The sequence below is a fragment of the Pleurodeles waltl genome, chromosome 5, assembly GCF_031143425.1.
Source record: "Pleurodeles waltl isolate 20211129_DDA chromosome 5, aPleWal1.hap1.20221129, whole genome shotgun sequence".
Classification (NCBI taxonomy): Eukaryota; Metazoa; Chordata; class Amphibia; order Caudata; family Salamandridae; genus Pleurodeles; species Pleurodeles waltl.
The window spans coordinates 1401187516-1401203785 of NC_090444.1; the positions used below are offsets into that span (position 1 = coordinate 1401187516).

Below are 16270 nucleotides of genomic sequence, written 5' to 3' on the forward strand. Positions count from 1 at the left end.
TGGTGTATATGTTCAAGAAACACTACTACCTTGACAGTCTGCACTGGCAGGAACGTCTGTTCACCTATTCTGTAAGACTTTTTTGTCTGAGTCCACCCCCATTCTAAGGTTGAGGAATTTGCAGTTAGAATTATCTTCACCTTAACTTCAGTTACTCTGTTTCTACTGGCTGCCCTGTCTGCTTGCAGATTCCTCATTGTTCTCCCACCTAACCATTTGGTGGAGAGTCCTCTTTACCATTTAAAAAGGTTACAAGTTAAGAATTCGGCACACTTTCAGAGAATCTGTGTTCCGTATCTGAGAGCACAGGAGAAAGATAGTGTGCAGGGGAGGGGCTTACAAGTCACCGAACATACCTATTGTCTACATAACGGTGCATGGAGCATTGTTACAAGAATTTTCTGGATCCTGTTGGGTACCTGGGGGTATTCTAGAGGAATACCTGCCACAAAGAGCATTCACAAAGGTAAGTATCTTATTTTATTATTCACGCATTTTTCTCCTGTTGGTTTTTTCTCCATGGAATTGATGAGGCTGTATTCTGAAATGGATTTGTTTGATAAATTAAAGGCCAGTATTTTCATGTTTTTTTTTTTTTTTTTTTTCTTTTTTTTTTTTCCTTAACTTGTAAATAAACTATGTGTTAAATTGTAAATAAAACCTGCTCCAACATACTTGTTAGTAACTTATTCTTCGTTTACCTCTTTGCCTGTGCTATCATTTTGTCCTTTAGATTCCTTCAAATTGTATTACGTTTTGAATAATGGCACAAAAACAGAACTAACCTTAAATAAGAGAGGCATTGCTTGGTGGACGGATAAAAATGTGAAGTTTAAAAATCCTACTGGCAATACATCCAACTTAGCTGAACTGTTTAAAGGTAAAGAATACGTTTTTTGTACTTTGATGTTGCTGTGTTACTTAGAGGAGAAGTAGTTCTAAGAGTGTATTTGTTGACTTGAGAGTGTATTTAATTTTGATGACTCTTATGGATCTGGAAGAATGCATGCTTTTCCAACAAGGAATTAGGTTTTGTGTTAATGTGCATGACATAAAAATAAGTGCCTTACGCCTGACAAAAAGCTGAAGTTTCTCTGTGCCCTCTGACTCATTATCCTTTCCAAAATCTTTGCCCATTGTCGTCATTCCTGCCACGCGACAGCTAAATTACTACTTTACACGGAAACCATACATTAAAAGATGCTGGAAATACACAATCCTTACAGAGCAATTTCGAAAACTATATCGTGATTTGAGCCTTTGATGAACCTTACAGCTACACGTGTTTGAGAGAGTAAAACATATGACGTTTCATTTTTGTTTCCAGGAATAATTGTAATCAATTAACTATTCTAAAAGCAGTTTGCACGTGTACCTTTCCGATACGCTGTTGCTACAGCAGTTTCTCAGCTAAGCACTGGCCTTTAAGAACAAACATTTATAAGTAAAAAGCTAGACAAAGTAGTTTAGCCTAAAGCATTCAGAAATTTTTCATACCACCCTCTTGTGACACAATGCAGAAGATTCGCTTGTTTAACTACACAATCCAGATTCATGAACGAGTCACCACTTTTAAATGTCTCCAGTCAACATTGATGAAAAATAAACCTGTGAAGTGCTGAAATAAAACATAGATCAGTCATCAGATGGATTGAATCAATGCCGTCTTACTTGCTTATAAAACAAGCATTTGCAATGCAACGGGTCTCTCATTTCTCCCAGTTAGAGTTATTAGCAGTTGTAAACTCCCAACCGGACTTTTCTTGCCTCATTAAATGGAGAAAGAAAACGAGCGCGATTGCGCTGCTAAACACGCGAGATCGCGCTGCGAAAAAGTAGTCCACAAACCGGATGGAAAACAGCGAGCCTCGTATATTTTCAGTACTTAGTCGCTGTGCTCGAGGAGGGCTAACCACCGGAAAAGGCATATCGTATGCATGCCTTCCACTAATGAAAGCAATCAGATTTTAAAAGGCAAGCCCACGAACCAATGAAAGACACTGACGTAACATGGGCGGGGCTCTGAGCCATGTTCTAAGTACTACAGCGTCTCGCAAGGGCATGCTACGCAGGCTCGACCCTAAAAATGCTTAATATGATGTGAGTTTGTGGAGGTGTAGTAAATCAGTAGACACAGTTCAACTTGTTGATTCAGTCTACAGGCTTCTTAACAAGCGTATTGCAGGAGGTGCTATTTTCCCTATAACTTTGTGTCCTCTTTTGTTTTCGTGCACTGGAATACTAAATTTCCATGCAATTCATAGTTCGTGAAATTGCGCCTATCCCCAGACCTTAAAATGGCAGCTCATTGATAACCATTTTATTCAAAAACACATTGAAACAGAATCAATGATGCAAAGAGAAATAATCTACAATACATCACCAAGACTTCCTTGGAAGGCCTGTCCTTTCATTTGGGCTTAAAACCAGTAACTTACACGTGTGATGTATCCGGAAATGGCCTCATGTCCTGCTAACCGACCTTTCCAATATTCGTATCTTAATCTGGAAAAGCGTGTTAGGGTTTCTTTCAAATAAAGCATTCATATTTTCAAATATTAGGAAAATATAGAGAAAACTGATATTTTGTGGAAATTGTTCACATAAGTGAACAATGTGAGTGGTTAAATTGTTTATAACCATTTAAAAATTGCACAGTACCCTGAATTTAAAAAAACGAACCACTTATCTCTAATGTGTGAAAAAGCACTTTTTAAATCAGCATTAATTTAAAATTACATTTAAATCCAATTGTTCCTTATTTCCTGCAGTCTCCTCCCCGAGAAGATGCTATATATCACAGTGCTCCTCTCTCGCAACTCTTCGTTCAGTCATGCCTCACTTTATTTTGCACACAACAGAGAATGTTGCAGTAGAACACTGCCATCAACTGGAAAGTTGCTGCTGTGGCTGGCAAATTTGTCACTCAGAATATTACATTCGAGTTGGGCCTGTCAAATAAGGTCGAGCTTTACGACCCAGGTCCCATTGGTGCATTGATGTAATCATGGAACTACTTAATTTTACAGAGCTGACATACCGTTCCACCTCAGAAATCCTGCCCAGATGGTATCTGCCCTGCCTGGGGTACTCTCTGGGTCTAACCTACCATTCCCAGGCAAAGCCAATTACCATGCCTCGGGAGGAAGGAGTTGGGTTTAAAATGTTTTTACAGATCTTTCTTCTTGCGAGAAGTAATGGATAAAATAACAGACATCACTGAGATCTGTCCAGGACGTTGCATGATACAGTATCCACACCAAACATGACAAACAACGAGCTTACCTTGATTGTGGCACCCATAATTTCAGTGATATTATTACTCCCAACCTCACAATAGCTGAGAATCGAAGGGCAAGTAAATAGCATGGGCTCATCATTCACTTCCATGAAGCCACATCTTCTGCTACCTGGAGCCTGTATTTTTTTTTTTTTTTTTTACAAATCTTGCTATTCCTTGCAGAGTCCTGTTAAGGGTGACAAAATGGTTCCTTTTTAGATTTCCAGGCTTAACCGTATAATACAGTAATTTTAAAGATATTTGCCACAGATGGGATAACTCTGTCCTAGGCATCATATCTTCCCAGCTCAGGTAAGGGGCCCTTATATTTTAATCATCTCCATCGAAAAGCTTCCAGTACCATATGGAGACCTCGTTTTTCATAGGCCACAAATCCTGCAGTGTAGACCTTACATCCTAGACTCCTCCGATCTCCTGCTTGCATGCAAGGAGCCAAGTTGCAGATATTTAACTCTGGATAGTGAATTCCTAGTCCTAATCTTAAATACCTCCAAGGGTACTAACCTCTGTGCTGTTAGTAGTGCCCGCCAGGTTGTTATCCCGGCATTCCTCAAGGGATAATTCAGGCTGTCTAAAAGACACTGGCGTGCCAGGGGACTCCCACATGGGTGAGAAATTGTAGCAGTAATTGATACCTAAGGTCTTACTGACTCAATACCAGAGGCTAAGGGCGACCAGCAAGACTTTTAATCAGACTTGTGAAAAATATTTTGGGACCCCGAACTTATACATAAAAATCCAGTATATCCCAGCCCCTTAGTAATTTCTGTTAATATCTTCCCCCAAATTGAGCTATTTGGGGTTCCTGGGAGCATCCTGCAATTGTTCAATTGGAAGGTATTGTGATAGACTCAAATGAGGCAATGCAAAGCCCCCTTTTACCAATCTTCGCCTTACTTTTTTTCGAGGACACCCTAACTGCCCCAGAAATGCAGATTAAAGATGTTATCTTCCCCTGTGTTTTAGCAATGACAGTTTAGGAAACGGACGTGGAATACAGTTAGAGATATGTCAGTTTAGGTAGTCTTGGCATTTTTATTAAGTTTCCTGGCCATAAGTCGTCAGTGGGAGATTTCTCACTTGACAAACAGATCAATTTCCTTAGCCTCCTTTGCTAGGTTATGTATTGCTATTGCCCCCAATGAGATACTTAATCTCTGTCTTTACTTCCGTATCCCAGTCTGTTACACTCCAGCACATGATCTCTGCCTTTGCTCTGTTAATGGAGTAGCCTGATAGAGATTCAAACTCCTCGGCTAACTCTTCTACCCTAGGAATAGTCTTAGCAGGATCTAATGTTTAAATTATGAGATTGTCAGCATACATCACTATCTTATTACAAAAATCTGTGAGGTAAAGGGAATTACCAGTTGATCCTGTCTGAGTAGCTGCGCGAATGGTTCAATATAAATGTCAAACAGGAGAGAGAGCGGGCAGCCCTCCCTCATACTTCTAGAAATGAAAAATATTTTAGTTAAAGATCTGTTATACTCAATTAGAACAGATGAGTTTCCATATAGCCTCTAGAGCAGAGGTCTCCAAACTTTTTCATGCCGCGCCCCCCAGTTGAAAAATAAAAATCACTGGGCCCCCCTCAGAATTTTTCACAACTATTTTATGAACATGGCAATGTTTAAATATGTCTAGACCTATTTAAACATTGCAGTTAAGTACTGTTACCTTTTTAAAACTGAAATAACATGCTTCTGCTTAAAACAAAGGCCTGTTATCTGTATAATATTTCTTTTGGCCAGAGTCTGGGGCCCCCCCTGGGATCACTTCAGGCCCCCCTAGGGGGGCCCGCCCCCCAGTTTGAAGACCTCTGCTCTAGAGGGTTAAAATAAAAATTGGGCTAAAATCTAATATTAGTAAAACCTCCCACAGATATTCCCAATAGACTGTTAAAAGCCCTGGCCTCATCTGTTGGTGCCTCTGCTAAGGTAGGCGAGTGAGTAGAGGCGAGACTGAATAAGCCGACTAGTTGTTGCTGTAAACTCATGGATCTGCCGTTTGAGGACAAAACCCTTCTGATCGGGGTAAATTAATTGAGGAGTTACGTTGGCCAATCTATTGGCAAGGATGCTAGAAAATATCTTATAGTTGGGATTTAATAGCAAAATTGGCAGATATGAATCTGCCTTTTTAGGATCCTTGTAAGGTTTTAGGACTAGCACCAGGGCAGCTTTGCTCCAAATTGACAGCGTTAAACAGTTTCCCCCATACTGGTATTATCATCCCTTTCAATAACTTATAATGTTTGTATTGGATAGCATCTGGGCCTGTTGCCTTTCTATTTATAGCTAATTTCCAATGCTCCCATATTTAGGCCTCGGTAATCCGGGCCACAAAAGAATCCTTTCCCAGATCCGTAATCGTAGGGGCGGTACCTATCCCTCAGCCATGCTTTAAGCTTATTTGAGCCTGTATGGACCTTCTCCGCATAGAAAGCTGAGAATAGTCTTGAAGTCTCACTACTGGACCTAACTGAAGACCCAAATGTTGCAGCTGTCAAATAAACTGGATGGATATCGAATCTAATTTATAAGCTGTTCCTGGTAAAAAAACAAAATGTAAAAAAATCAAGGAATGTTTGATCTAATCCTACTGCACCATGGTTCTCCCCTGAATTAAGGGAAATGAAACAGAAATGCTGAAGGCAAGAAAGAGTCCGGAGATCTAAGTAGTGTGAAAAAGAAATATTAAAAAAAAACAAGAAACTTACAACTGAGGAAATGCGACATGGTCCTCCTCCAACTAATCTACGCTGTAACAATTTGGGTACATTTTTAAAGATAAGGTGGAAGCTGTGTACAGTAAATTCAATACTACAAGATCTTTACAGGATAGGGATGAGGAGTCTGACACTCTGCACTGTAGCAGTGTTGAGCACCGTAATTTCCCTTTTCTAACAAGTGAGCAGGTGGTTGATCACACAAAACAAATCAGGAGCGCCTTCTGATCCTTGTCCACCGAAAGTCATACATGATGTAGCTCATAAAATAGCCCCAGCTTTGACAACCTTAAATAACTTTATTATTAAGGAGGGGCTCTTTCCTGGGGAATGGAGAAAAAGCCTCTGTTCTTCCGCTTTTAAAATAGCCCTTGTTATTTCCCATCAGAAAACAATGACTGGCCTATCTTGTGATTACCATTTCCTGCAAAGGTTTTTGAAAAACATCCTAATAAAACATTGACAGCTTAACTTGAAGATAACAATATGCTGCATAAAGCACATTTTGTTTTTCGACCAAATCATAGTACAGAAACTGCATTGGTAGCAGTCTCAGAAAAAATGAGGTCTATCATGGATGAGGAGTGGGAAGGCCACAGTGATCCTTTTGAATCTCTCCGTGGTCTTTGATACAGTGAGCCTTGAGGTTTTGCTAAAAAGGTTGGCGGGCATCAGGATTACTGGGTCAGCTTTGAATCTCCTTGTATCATTCTTGGAAGGTCGTTCACAGAAGGTGGCCCTTGGGGATTTCAACTCAAAATAATATACCCTGCAGTGCTGGGCTCTTCAGAGGTCATCTCTCAGACCAGCGTTTTTTAAATATTTATGTGGCCCTTCCAGCCAAGCTCATCCACTCCTTCTGTTTCGTCACTGTTGCGTATGCTGATACGAAAATTGTGGTATTGATTTCCAATAACACGATGGAGGTGTCAGAATGATTTAATAGATGTAGGCAATCAATAGACAAGTGGATGAGCAAAAACTGTCCAAAGTTGAATGCCCTGAAAACCAAAGTTCTTATTTTCGGGAACGAGGTCAATGTCTGGGGTCACGCATGGTGACCGGAGTCTTTTGGCATCATCCCAATGCCAGCAACTAAAGCAAGATGCAGAGTTATCATTCAAGGCGCATATTAACAAGTTATCTTCATCTTTATTTTTTATTTAAAAAATGTTGACGAAAGTGTACCTTTTATCCCTTCTGATTTAAAACAAATTGTGGGTATTTCCATAGTCTTGTCCAGGATTGACTACTGTAATGCCTTGTATATGGGCATTAAACAGAGATCTCTAAATAAGTTACAGATTCTTCAAAATGCGGCCTGGCGTTTGCTGAAAAATATTCTTACATTTAGATCTGAGCAAGCACCCTGAAGGAGCTTCACTGGCTCCCATTGACGAAGAGGATTGCTTCCAAGGCTTTGTGTCTGGCACACAAAGCGTTACATGGGTCAGGTCCAGAATATCTTAGAAGTGAGTTTAAATGGTACTTTCTTATCAGGCCCCCTACAGTCCGCCTTTTCCAGATCTGTAACAGTTTCTACAATCAAGAAAGTTATGTGGAGTGGGCGTAGTTTTGTTCAATTTACAGGTGTTCTCTGGAACAGGTTGCCCTAGCATATAAAAAAGGCAAACTAATTTACTTTGTTTTCAGAAGCATCTAAAAACTTGGTTGTTTGCCTTCCTCTTATAATATGGGCTGGTTTGTATGGCGGGCATTAGTGCTCTGTGACTGGATCTATAACTATGCTAGTGCCAAGATGCCCTTCGAGCATTTATGCGCTTTAGAAGTTTGTAAATCAAATCATGAATAAGGTGGCCAAATGTCTCTGCATTTCTCCCATCTTGTTGGATATATTCCCCCGGGGGTTAAATACCAGCTCTTTAATGTTATTCCTAGACCTCTCTGATCTTGTCTTCCATGCCAGTAAGATCTCAGACTTCTCTCCATACTCAAACAGGTTTGAGCACTTTGCCTGCCACGTCTCTCTGCACTTCTTATCTAGATTGATTTTATAATTCAGCTGTGCCTCTTCCAACCTCTTTATTACTTGATCCATATCGGAAGGAGGATTCTGTGCCTGTAAGGTGGCCTCCAATCAATGCCTCTATTTCATGTTATAAGAAGGAAGGCTCTTCTCTGGTTGGTTTAGTCTTAAAAGATGCTTGACTCCGTAATACCCCTTGTATAAATGCCTTGAAGGTTTCCCAGACTATAACAAAAGAGACAGATCCTATATTATCTAAGAAAAAATCTCTACTAGCCTCCTCCAGGGTCTGTCCTATTACTGCATCTAAGAGAAAGGCACATTTGACTGTCCATCTTAAAATTCCCCTCTTGACGAGGACACTCGACACGCATAGTTACGGTGGAGTGATCCCAGCAGATGCTTGATCTCTTTGTCTCTCTCTGCAGCAGTATTGTCTACAAAAAAGGAATCAAGCCTTGAGAAGTGGCCATATTTTTTGATATGTAATGTATACACCCCTCTTCTGACCCAGTTGATGCCGCCACACATCCACAAGCCCCAGGTCATGTAACATGTTTTTCAGAGCCTGCCTAGTCCTGAGTGTATGGGTACTTTCCCTTCTAGTCCAACTATCAAGATGGATATCCATCAGGGAATTAAAATCCATCCCCTCTCACCACCGGCAGTGGGTACTGCCACATGTTCACTCCAGGGTTAAAAGGTAGGGTCATTGCCATTGGGGTAATAAAAGCCTGTGCATACAAGTCATAATTGGAGCATCTCATCAATGCCAAGACTCACCTACCTAAACTATTGGTTCTACAGTTCAGTAACTCCCCCCTTGCTCCTTTCCTTAAGAAGATAGCTGCCCCTTTAGAATATTCTACTTGGTCGGTGGCCGTTAGTTCTATATCCACCTTTGTTTTAGATACAGGACTTTGCTCTCAGTGGCTGTTAAGTTGGTCTCTTGCAAAATCATAAATATGGGCCATACTATCTTCAAGTCCTGGAAGACTTCGACCTGAGGCCGTTTGCATTCCAGGTAAACAATTGTAACTCTCTGCCTGTCTCCATTTGCTTCCACTATTCACACAGCCAACCCCTCTTCCTATGATACAGTGGATATCCTTTGCACTAAGTGGTTTTGAAATAGTTTGGTGATCTTGTGAATTAAAGCATGTTTTTTTATTTATTTTTATTCCCCCCCCCCCCAACCCCCGATGCTCCCCACCTGGTGCTCAGCTCCAAACCCCTCCCTGGGAAACATTTTCACTTCTGACTCGCATTTTGAATGCCGTATGACCATCCAGCAGGAGAGAAAAGTGATAGAAGACTATGAAAACTGAAAACTAAAAGTGGTCTCACTCGTCCTGCCCCGCCCCCCAAGACAAGACTGCACATAACCCACCATAGCGGGACATCATGGAGCTATCTCAGGAGTTTTTGCCTCTTTTAATAGACTCAGAGCATCAACGTCTTCCAAAGTGCTGCAGTTCTACATTTAGTTGTTCCACGTTGTGCAAAGCATTGCAGAGAGTTTTTATTGCACCTTGGCACCCAGTTTATGAAGTTTCTCTATTGTCCTGCCCAACTCCCTCTGGCGCTGAACTGTAGCTTTACAAATATTGGACATTATACTAAAGGTGTAACCCCTTGCAAGTAAAGCAGCCATTTTTCAAAGCAATGCCTCAACTAAGCTCTTTCACCATATGTTTACCAGAATCATTCTGAGTTTTTGATGCTTCAAGTTTCTTCAAAACTGGTCCCTATGTGCTCTCCGAATCTCCTGTTTGAGATTAACATCAAGCCAATCTTTAAGGACCAAATCTCTGAGGAGCGATATAATGAAGTTTTTCCTGTTTCTGCTCTCTTCTGCCTCTGGGATGTTCAGGATTTGAAGATTATTTCTCTTGAAGTGATTCTCAGTTCTTTCCAGATCCTCCCTCAGAGTTTGATTTTGCTTAGCCAGCATATTAATGCCTGCTGTGTTATTTGTTTATTTCCTGCTTAGCCTGAATGACCTCTTCTTCCAACACCCTTGTCCGTTCGACCTACTAATATAAATTTTGGCTATGGGCCTAACAGGAGGCTTGGATCACCGTATGGTTGGCCTCGAATCTCAAAACTGTTCTTAGTCTCATTCTTGAGACCCAACAACATTGTTTAGTGACCCGTCTGGCTGCACACCTCCCAACCAAGCCCTATCTGGTCCTCTGCTAGCCAGTGAGGGCAACCTTTACCTGTTGTTCACCCTAACAAATGTCTCCCTCCTCCTCACTCCTCTTGAGGGGTGCAAGGGCCTCAAATCTGTAACTGATGATTACCTGTAGGCTGTACTGGGTGAGCCAGCTCATGACCAGGTCAATTGATGTCTTCGATGTGATCTTGTTGTTAGCTGGTAAGGAGCTTTCTGTGGACTCGACATCCTGACTCTGCACTTCCCCAGTCCCAGCAGGAGGGCCCCCCTTGACACACTGTAGAGTTGCAGGTGTTGCCATGACCTTAAAGAAGGAGTTCAGCGATGGAGTCACTTTAATCTGGGTAGAGGGTTTTTTCCTACCCCTATTCAGAGCTCGGAAGGGAGGCCGGGGGAAACATGGCAGCCACACAGTAGGCGGTTCCGAGCATTTGATGGAAGAGGAAGCCTTCTTACTGTGATTGGCACATCAGCCTCTCGCTTCACTGTGCCTATGCCTGCAAGCTTGTAACCACAGCACCTTAAGTCTGCACAGCTCGTAGAAGACCAGTTTCCTCCTCGAGGGGATAAGGGAAGTCTCATTTTTACTTGGGAACACTCAATGCCTGGAGCGCTCACCCTGGCACCAGTTGCTGTTTCTGTGATTGTCTGCTGGGAGGAAGCCGAGTAGGGGCTTCAGTGCAGCACGACGGCCCCAGCCTGGTTCCCACATGGCAGCATCAGCACATCCTGGAAGAGCAGGCCTGGACTGATAGTTGAGTAGCAACACGATTCTGCGAGAAAATGTTTGGGGTTGAGAGCCCCCAGACCACAATGATTGAGCAGTGATGGCAGAGGAGGGCCAAAACCTTATACAAGAGAAGCTTGGGAGCAGTTTCTTCAGATGAGAGAGGTCACAACTTGGGTCAGCCCTCAAGGTGTTTCCTCTGTACTTTGCTACTCAGACTCCTCTCTACAGCAATCCCAGGGAGGTTGGCTTGGTGTAATTCTTTCCCAAGGGCCCCCTGAAGTTATCATAAAGCCCAAAGGTAATTGTGTTGGAGGGGCACTGGGGCTTTGAACCATAACTCTAAAAGGCCTCCCAGACAGCCCTTTAAAGTATTAAATAATTGCAGTTGTGTTAAAATGCCATCATCGTTTTTATGTCCAGTTTGGCATCTCACTTGTTTGCATAGCCTGTTATTTACTACAAACATAGAGTATTAGTACCCTTGAAACATTATCTTTGAGACTGAGGCATTGGTATCTTGTTTCAGTCCAAACAGTTTCTCTTACTGTCATGTTTTTGTAAACTTGCCCATCATTCGAGGAAGTGCTTTCATTGCAAACATGGACTGCACTGATATAGGTTTTGGGAGGAAAGGGATGGGTCCAAGGCCGACTCATTAAATTATATAGGTTATTACAATTCTTGTAAAAATAGAAAATGTTTTTTTTTTAAATGGCAAAATAAACTGTAACTGTGCCCTATAGTGCTACAAGTGACTTACATTTTTCCCTACAGTGATATGTGTTAATATTTTGTGAAAACTCAGCAGTTAGAGTTATACTTACATTAAGAAACTAAAACTCGTGGCCTCTAGTTTTAGTTAAAGCATGAGCAATAGTTTCTTGAGATAAGTATAACTAAAAATTGTTGCATTTCTATAGTTTTGCGTGTAAAATCTGAACTTAACTATAACGTCCCTCTAACCTTTGGTTTCTTAATAAATTTGAAAGTTTAAAAAATAAAATCTATTTCCCAACTATGTCACTGTAACCTTTGTTATTTTAAGTGATTTTTGTTTTTCCTTTGGTCTTGTGCAGCAGGGGTGGGCCGCAGGCCCTGGCCTGCGGGCATCCCCACCCCCCACAGGCATCCAACGGTGCGCCACACACGGCCTTGGCTGTGTGCAGTGGGAGTTGGCTTTAGGGCCCGGCATGCAGCCAGGCCCTGCAGACAACCCTCCTTAGGCATCCAATCTTACGCCACGCACAGCCTTGCCCGGGGCAGGTTGTGATCCCCAGGGCTGGATATGCCCCTCCCCCTCCCCTTTGAAGAATTCCCTTTGCCCTGAGGAGGTGGTGGTCCTCGGGGTAATTTATGACTACAAAGGGTGGGTTCAAGCGGCTCCACTTTTATTTTGAGACAAAGCCCTGAGAAGGTGGGGGTTCCCAGGGCCTCAAAAGGTCTATGGAGGAGGGGCCACTCGGCCCCTCATCTTTTAATTGCATATTGGCCTGGCCTCAGAGAGGTGGTGGTCCTTGGGGCCCATATCGGTCATGGGGAGGGGTGGGCTGCATGCTCCTCCGTCCCCAAAATCTATATGTAAATACACCCCGTGACCTTGTCCACACACAGGTTCCATTGAGCGGTTCAGGCCTTAGTTGTGTCTACAATCCCTATGGAAGTTGCATGGGGAAAAAGCATTTTGGGATTCCCCCACTTAAGGTCACAAAATGCAGCCATAAAACCAACCATAAGGGCTCTCCACACTCCACCTGAAGAGCATACAGCACAAGCTCAGTGGTTTTTGTTTTTTTTTGTTAATAAATTATAACCTCTCCTGGGTTTATGCATTCAGTGACTCTGTAAACATACTGTCTTGTGGTGCAATGCACATGTGTTTAAAAAATAAAAAAAAAAAAAAAAAAGGTTATTTTTTAAATATTATTATTATTTTAACGTTGGTGCCCTGGTCCCGCCAGGGACACCAATGACATATATAAACATTGGGGTTTGCCAGAGTAGGCCCATGGGCCCTGCCCCTCCCACCCCTGCACACACCCTAGTGTGGCGGATGTCAGCTCCAGTGGTTTGCTCCAGCCATGCATGACCAACTTTGGTTTTTGCTCTGACCATTCAGGAGCAATCCTGAGCCATGCCCTTAAGAATGCAATCAGGTAGTTGAAGTTCTCCCTGCCTTCTCTCTCGCAGCGAGCAGCCGGGGATGGCGTCCCTGGGCCATATTATGGCTTGGAACAGGGCCCTGTGATCGCCCTCCCCAAATAAAAAATGCTTCAGCACTGGAGGATGTGGTCTCCGAGCCTTTTAATGGCTCTGGGATGTGGGGCACACAACACATCCCTCTCCATTAAAATCAAATCATCCCCAGGGGATGTGTTCCTTTGGATCTTATTATGACTCTGCAAGGGACCCATTGTTTTGAAAAAGGAGGGAACCTGCCTTTTTCTTTTTTTAAACTGCCGATCTGCTTTATAGTTGAAAGCGAAATAACCTATGGGCCTCAGGGATCCACCAAACCAGGCATGGGTGGTCAGGGTGTCTCTACCCTTCTCCCATATGTTTTTTCCTTCTTACATTTTTTCAGAACAGGTCTCCTGCTACATCTTGTTATGGCAGCCAATCAGATCTAATCTTTCGATCTGTTGGGTTCACGGGTTCTCTGCTGCGTGAAAAGTATATACACTTTGAACCTTAATAAAACACTCTTTTTGTATCAAGATCTAATTTCTGCCAAATTTGGTGCAATTCAGTTCAGCCATTTTAGCTGTAGCTGTCTGATTTGCCTTTTGGAAAACTGCATGGGAAAACACGTTTTGGAAGCCCTCTTTTCTCTGCCCACGGTTGACGGATTACTCTGAAACTTTCAAGGAAGAAGCTGGGGTTGACAAGACGTTTCGCCTGGGAAGTTTTGTGAAGATTCGTGAAACAGCTCCAAAGTTCTTAGTAAACCCAAAAAATCTTTTGGCTGTGGAAAAGGGAGCGAAAAGAAGAAAAAAAAATATGAATTTATAGTATTAAATTAAATAAAATGAAAGGCAATCTGCAGTACCAGGGAATCACTCATTTATGTGTACATTATTTGTTTGGGACTGGGAGGTTTCTATTCTTATCGCACTTGTGAACTACGTGGATGTGGTCATCTCCTAAATGACTGCACTAAGAATTTATATAATTGGATTATCAGTCAGTTGAATTATTTGAGTGTGCCCAAATTATTTACATGGCTGATTTATTTATGCACTATTGTCCAGGGTGACGTTTTTGAACAGGTTGAAGTATGACCTTTTGGTACGCCTCGCCTCTCTGAATCGACTCCAGTCATTACCTCCCTGAGAATGAGTCCCACTTTGGAAATATTGTATACATTTAAAAATCGTGGCTAGAATGGTGTTCCACTAAGTGTGTGAGGAAGTATTCAGTTGGTCAGACGGTTAAAATGCCCTTACCCTTATAATTTAGTAGGTAGATGTAACTTGATCCTTTCCTTATCCTGTTACTCACTCTTCTACCTTCTTGTATTGACGTCTGAATATTACTGTTGTTTACTGAGCAGCTTCCCTGTTTTTCCTACAAATGCTTATTCAGCAGAGCTTCTTCTACTAAACTTTGATGTTTTCCTTGAGCAATCTTTAGTCCCAGATGCTTTTCTACTGGTATGTTTTTAGACAAATAAGAGAGGGCTGAGTCTATATTTCTCCCTTAGAATAATTAAAGAAGAAACCAAATCAGAAGCTTGCATTTTTAGTTCATTAAGTATTAGCATGCATACAAAAGCACAAGTTGAAGGCTGTGACCTATGGAGAAACCCTCATGTTAATTTCTTTATTTTAAGCTATGACATAACAATACAATTTAGCATTCTTTTGCTGCCACAGTGAACTATTATTAATTTGAATTATTTATTTTAGGTACCACTCAGCCTCTGAACTGGCAGTATCCAGTCTACATGTTGGATAGTGCGGATCCTGAGAACAATGGGTTCATCAATGAAGACTTCATTGTTTGGATGCGTACAGCAGCTTTGCCTACGTTTCGGAAGCTTTATCGCTTGATAGAGCGAAGCAATACTATGCAGCCTACTTTACCAGCAGGCAACTACTCTCTTTTAATTTCATATAGTATCCTTTCACTTGGGCTATACATTGCCTATTGTATCTACATTTTCATTTTCTGCTGCACCCCAACAAAATCTAAAAGCCAAATTAATCATGACTTTGCTTCAGTGCAAATGCTGCTCATAAAGTGTCCAGTTTGCACTGTAACAAAAACAATCAGTGCCTGTTTTCATTGGCCTATCTGGCACACTCTTTTGGTGTGCCACTGCAGTGCCATAAGCATTGTGCCAGCTAGCCCACCCTTGCAAATCTGTTGTATTATTTCCTGCTTAAGAGTTCTGTTGGGCCACTGCTTTTGATGTCTACTGCCTTTATGTATGCCATTATGTGGCTTCTAAGAGTGGTAGAGAACCACAACTTTACTCCTGTCTTTTTTACAAATGAGTCCCAAGACTTTCAACTTATTTTCTCCTTACCCGAAGGCCTGATGGCATGCAATGCCACTTATTCGCTAGGATTTTCCACCCAGTGTACTCTACCCTTGCATTATGAAAATGAATTAACCAATGGATCAGGACTACATTGAGTATTTGAGGCATGCAGGATTTGCAACCACAAAAGGGCTTTTTACAAGTTGCAAAAGCCTTTTTACAAGTTGAAAAAGTCTTTCAAACTCTTGAAATGGCTCGTTCTACCATGTCCGAGTCGCAAATAGGAGGAACGTGAAAAGGGCATCAAATTAACAAATAAGAATGTTTTGTATTTATAGTTTGTGACATGATTGTTATCGTAACCCATTTATATCTTCTGTTGGTGTGTGCACACCATCAGAAGAAAACAAGACCCCTATCACAAAAACAGCTCTCCACTGGACCAGTTAAAAAGGAGAGGCAGCCCAAAGAGCACCTGGAGACCAACCCTGGAAACCGAAATGAAGATCCTGAACCACACCTGGGGCCCCATACAGGAACTTGCACAAGACAGACAGAAGTGGAGGTCTTTTGTTGTTACCCTACATGCCAGTCAGCATAAAGGCAGTAAGTATGTAACCCATGATCATTTATCCACCTTTGAGTTGGGAAAGTATCTGATTCAGAAATGGGGAATTGTCCCTGTTGGCATCCTCGGAGGAAGCAGGCCTTCCTTCTCGCACAGGAAGCTTTGTCACTAAGAAGCGATAGAGCAGACTATTCTAAAGAGGTACAAGCCAAAAGATGTTTGTATGCAGCCTCAAACAGAAGCTGAAGGCCCTTGACCTATCATACATGCTCCTATTTCCTGCATGGCTAA

At 42.0% G+C, this 16270-nt stretch overlaps 1 protein-coding gene across 1 annotated transcript in view; it reads left to right on the forward strand.

The window, feature by feature from the left end:
- Positions 1–16270, forward strand: part of TMEM30A (transmembrane protein 30A) — a 131784-nt gene that overhangs the window by 98581 nt on the left and 16933 nt on the right. The window contains exons 5-6 of the mRNA XM_069235669.1: positions 734–880; positions 14834–15043. Coding sequence (XP_069091770.1) covers positions 734–880; positions 14834–15043 — 357 coding nt within the window. The remainder of the gene's footprint in view (positions 1–733; positions 881–14833; positions 15044–16270) is intronic.